This window comes from Buceros rhinoceros, unplaced genomic scaffold (genome assembly GCF_000710305.1).
Source record: "Buceros rhinoceros silvestris isolate BGI_N320 unplaced genomic scaffold, ASM71030v1 scaffold15677, whole genome shotgun sequence".
Lineage (NCBI taxonomy): Eukaryota > Metazoa > Chordata > Aves > Bucerotiformes > Bucerotidae > Buceros > Buceros rhinoceros.
This window is the reverse complement of record NW_010422897.1, coordinates 1-5,396: the sequence shown is the minus strand read 5'-3', so window position 1 is coordinate 5,396 and position 5,396 is coordinate 1. Positions and strand designations below refer to the sequence as shown.

Below are 5,396 nucleotides of genomic sequence, written 5' to 3'. Positions count from 1 at the left end.
TTCCCTACAGCTCTTAATTTCCTCTGTGTGTATTTGAAGGATGTTTTTGCCTACTAGAAATACATCTTTGCTGTAGGAAACAATTCTTCAGAACTGAAAGTTTCTATCTTTCCTGCTCTAACACAGTTCTACAGTTCTGTCCTCTGACTGTTGCCCTGTGCTCTCTGCCCGAGTAGTTGAAGTGCAGGTGTTGTGTGGCACTCCCAATTTCACTTCTAGTTGTCTATTGAGAGAACCAGAGGTGAATCTCCACTGAATGTACTTATTGAAAAATGCTCTTTTTTCAGTGGACTGAATCTAGTTTTTCGTACTTTTGGTGGACACGTCATACTACTGATTTGAGCTCTCAGTAAAGACAGTCAATTTTTCAAAGAGAAAAATAATTTATAAATCTGTAATGTGTAAAAGCCTAAGTTAACAAAACTTACAGGACGCTACTCCTGTGTGCCTGAGGTATTTTTCCCAACTGATCAAGAGCAGAGGCTAAGAAGTCGTCATGCCGTCAGCTAGATTGCTTAGTATGAAGTTGTACAACATGCTCGCAGAGGCTCATTTTGTGGCACGTGAGCTGTCAGAAGACAGCAGATCAACAACGGGGTAGTCTTAGTGCATGATCTCTCAGCCGTACCCAGTAAAAGCTGTATGTGCTGGCCCCTTGATAGGTTCCTGTCCATTTGGATGTACTAGCTGCACCTGCAAATGCAATCACACCACACGAGGAAATGGCACCCCATCGTGCCCTGAAGAGATTTCCGAATTGAGCTTGTAAAATTGGTTCCTTTTTTCGGTCATTCCTTTGTAAAACCTCTGTTTGGATATCACACAATGCAGTAATTAACATACTGTGTATCTAACAGGTCAGTCGAGAACCAGAATCCAGGAACTCTCACTGTCATCAAATACAAAGCAAGGCAATATTTTTAGGTAGAAGTCATACCTTTCAAAGACAGAAATTTTAAGGCACTGAAGTCTGCATGCCCTGTAGAGGTTTTTTCCCAGCTGTGTTACTTACTGTGATGAAAGAGTAACTAACCTCCCTCTGCAACGTTTGATGTGCTTATACACAGCTGCAAAGGCATTTTGGCTACTTTTCTCATCAAAAAGAAAGAGAGCAAAATGTTTCATTGAACTTGTTTGTTGTAGCAACTGAGTTAACAGTCCTGTCGTGGCTTTCTGGAACAAGTTTTTGTTTATTTGGGTAGTATTTTAGAATAAGATGCAAAACTGATGGTCTAAACCATCGAGCGATGCCAATTCTGTGGGACACGCTTCAGTTCTGTCCTAGTTTATTTACATAGTTCGGTCTTTCCAGTGCGAGAGTCTGTATGTTCCGTGCCAGCAGCTTCTCAGACAAAGCAGCTGAAGGAGCTTTGACAGAACTTTGTTCCTATACACTACTAGCATAGGTGTCTCTGATAACCCACCTCATCTACTCTTGAGTTTTATTATATGTTCTGGATGCTGTAAACCCTGACCACATCATTCATATCAAAAAGGTTATATGATAGTTTGTCTGCGTAATTTAACTAAATAATTCTTCTGGGTCTTTAGGGCTTCCACAGGAAAAGGCTAAACTTACGCTCGGGTAGTTGGTCGTCCCACCAAAGCTCTTTGAGGCAATTCCTTTTTTTCTGTTTTGTTTTGACAGGCCATCTTTCCAGTGAGAAGAATGGTGTTTCTTTCAGTGTACAGAATGGTGATGTGCGTCTTCATGACTTTTCAGGCAAACAACTTGTATTTGAAGAAAAGGATAATATAGGCAGCCAAAAAAGCCATGTCTCACTCAGAAGGACTTCAAAAAGGGGAAGCCTAACTTTCTTTGAGAAAATGTGATTTCCTTTTAAACAAACAGCACGTTGTTTTACAGGGTGAAGTAGATACTTACTTTAACAGTTTTACATAATGTGAGCAGATCGAGAACTGATTTTATTTAACAAATGGTACTGGAACTTCAAGGCAGCCATGCAATGGACTGACAAGGACAATTTAGAAAAAAAAAGGGAAGATTTTGACAAGGTATCTTGGATGTCAAATTACAGCTGGCACATTTCCATTTTGATTCTTCATTAGAGGTTTTGATGGTTTTTACATTTAAAGGAAAGTTGTGTTTAGACTTTTTTCATTACCAGTAAGCTTATCTGGATATAATGCATGGTAGTATTGTATAAATGTAGGGAGTTACAACTTGTGCGTACAAACGATGTTACCATTAAAGATGTTAGCTACACCGTCTTCAACCTTTTGTACGTTGTAGTAGCAAACTCTGTAGTGATGTACATAAACAGAAAAATATCAGCCATTAGGCATCTTAATGATACTTTTATATTTATTTCTTGTAATATAAATTTAAATATTCCTATGTATAGAAGAATAATGGGTATTTTGTTTTAACTTTTATTGTAAGTTTGCATTCGTCTTTAATTGAGATTAACATAGAATGGTACAGGAGTTAATTTGTTCGGTAAGTCAAGTTAATTTGTTTAGTAGGTGAAGTCCCTTACAGTGGTTTAAATATATTCACCAGATACAGAACTGTAAATACAGAACGCTGTTGGTCTTGACCTCTCTGTACACCACTGGGTATCATGAAAGTAGAGTGCCATGAATGAGGGAGTGGTAAATAAAGTAGTCAGTAGGTTATTAGATACAGCTAAGTTATGTTAGTGGCTTGAGTAAGTCAATAGGAGGTTTTGCCATTGATTTCAACCAGGTCAATATTTTATCTTGACTGGTGGTTCCAGAGATGAAACACACTGCCATTTCTCATTTACAGTGATAAAGAGAAGTAGAGAAGTGTTATTTTTTTTGAAGAAAAAAAAAACAGTGAATAAATGCTAGCTGCTATATTTAATAGCCAAGAAATCGTTTCCTTGTGCGGCTGGTTTTTAAGGGGCAGCTCTTGACCTATTCTAATGACTATTTCTGCTTGGACTTTGGTTCCTGTTTGGCAAACCAAACCCTGAGGCCCTAGCTCAGTAATTGCTGAAGGACAATTTCATTCTCTTTGTGATATTTGCCTGGAAAAGCTGGATTCTGACTCCTCATGCACAGCAGCTGAAAGCCCCTACAACCTTATGGAGATTCTTCCTGAACAGAAATTAGCCAGAGCCCTGGCTGGGCTGTGCCTCCTCTTCCTCTCACAAGTGTGCAGCTGTGACCATTACTGTTTTTCTTCGTGTTCATGGGCAAAGGATGCTGCTGGAGCAAGAGCTAGAATAAACTGGCACCACATTGTGGAGTGCTGGACCCTGTAGAGGAGGATTTTTTGAGGCAGATGCATGCTGGAGTGGGGAGCAAGAGCTTTGTTTTCCCAGAGAGCTGGGTAGGGAGCCTTGGAAACGCTCCTCTCAACAAAATGCCAGTTAAATGCCTGGGGCTCTGTTGTCCTTCAGCAACAGAACCTCTTCAGTACTCAAAGCCTCTTGCGGTTCTGTATGCAAAGTCTGAGTTCTTTTGGTCACCTATGTCAAAGACTACTCTGAACAAGCTTTTATAGCGAGAGGTTAAAGTATTTGTTGTGTTTATCCACAAGGTTTCAACTGCATGTTAATAAAAAACTGTACTGGAATGCTCGTAGCTGGAATGCGTTTCTGTGAATGCTTTAACTGTTTGGCGAATTGTCTTTGCACTGTTTATTGTAAATTTATTTAATGTTCTTGTATTTATATTTTCAACTGTAAAAAAAGTAATAAATTTACAGCAAGTACAACATGTAAAATACACAAACTTTTTCTTTCAGATAAATGTGTCATTATATTGGGCTGTGTTACAGTCCTTCAGATTATGTCAGCTGCAGTACATGCTGACCTAGCCCTTACATTTATTGTCTTCCACATATTTTACCTTTCATGGTTCTAGGAGATCTGTTTTTCAGCAGAGAAAACCCTGACATAAGTCTGTGCAGCCAATGCTTTCCCTCAAGTCTGCTGAAGCTCTTCTGTCAGAATGCTGTGAACAAAAGCACACAGCTGAGTTTGGCTTCAGTGGTTCAACTCCCTGTGAAAAAGCGTATTCCACTGTCCCTGACCTGCCTGGAGCCTTCCTTTGTTTTTAGTTTTGCACACTGGGATTCTTTTAATAATTTTTGATATATTCAGAAATAGGGGGCTAGGGAGTCTTTTCTGAATTTTCCACTTAAAAGCACGCTCATATTGTAGTAAAATTCTGCACTCACAGCAGCGTATTGTTTTAGCTCAGTCCGTAATTATCCTCATGGAGCTGAAAAGGCATTTGCTTGTTGGGTGCTGTAGTATCCTTTCGGTACTTGGTCTTGTGCACTGCTAGCAGGGTAGCCGTGGCAGCCCAGAGCTCGGTGAAAGCTGCCAAGTTCTGTGCATCAGCTTGTGGCTGCAGAGCTAACTTGGGGACATCTGTGAGGAGGTTTAGTCACAGATAAACAGCAGCCTGCTGGGTACAGCTGGCATATCCTTGCTTAGCAAACCTGTTCACTAAGAGTATGTAATCCACTCCGTAAATAGTACTGCCCTGAAGCAGGAAGTAGGTGCAGTTGCGGGCAGAGTGAACCGGTCCATGTTGTGGGACTGTGCAGCCTTCCCTGAACCGCAGCTGCAGGGTCCTGGCTGGTGGAGTTACCGGACCCCTGAGCCATGCCTGGTCCCCTTCCCACTGCGCAAGTGCCGGCAGCAGCACTGTCCGATGGCCGCTGCGGGACGGACAGGCCTGCTTTTAAGACCCTTCTCTGAACCTTGGCTCTCAGTTACACGGTCAATGAAGTAAGCACAGCGAAAGTTACAAAATTACCTCCGTTAATGCTGTAATCTCACATGAGGAAAAAAAACCGACAGAAAAAATCCTTTCTGAAGTCTGAGTGAAACTCACGCCTCCAGCGACTCTGTGACATCCTTTCTGGAGGACACCCATCCACACCATTGATTTTCTTCCTGTTGCCAGGAGCGCAGAAGGAACTCACTGAAGATGTCGCAGCTGTATGTAACACACAAAAGCACATAATGTTACAAAAAATCGCCTAACGACCCTCAGCGAGTGCCTGTGGGAATAGCAGGTTCATTTCCATCAGAAGTCTCTACATCTGGTTGGTTTATTCTGTGGTGTGAAAACACCTGATAAAAGTCTTCCTTCCTCACCCCTACCCGCCCCCCTTCATTCTACCAGATCTCAAACGGTGTTTTTTTAAGGCTGAAACAAAAAAGAGGCTTCCAACCAATGTTCCACCCGTTGCATTTTATCTTACGATCTTAACGAACAGGATGTATAAAATCATCTTTATTTTTCACAGTTTTGCCCGACATTTGTCACCTGTCGCGCTACAGCTCACGCTGCCCGGCCTTGCCTTTTCTCCCCGCTCTAGTCGCTTGGGCACCGCACCCCCTCCCCGCCCTGCCGCGGTGTCGCTGCGGGCTGCGGTCCCTGCTGGC

The 5,396-nt window shown here is 42.0% G+C and overlaps 1 protein-coding gene across 1 annotated transcript in view; it reads left to right on the top strand.

Annotated features, from left to right (window-relative positions):
• Positions 1-2,077, top strand: part of LOC104497017 (G-protein coupled receptor 64-like) — a 47,031-nt gene extending 44,954 nt beyond the window's left edge. The window contains exon 27 of the mRNA XM_010140226.1: positions 1,649-2,077. Coding sequence (XP_010138528.1) covers positions 1,649-1,833 — 185 coding nt within the window. The 3' untranslated portion in view covers positions 1,834-2,077. The remainder of the gene's footprint in view (positions 1-1,648) is intronic.
• Positions 2,078-5,396: the final 3,319 nt, after the last annotated feature.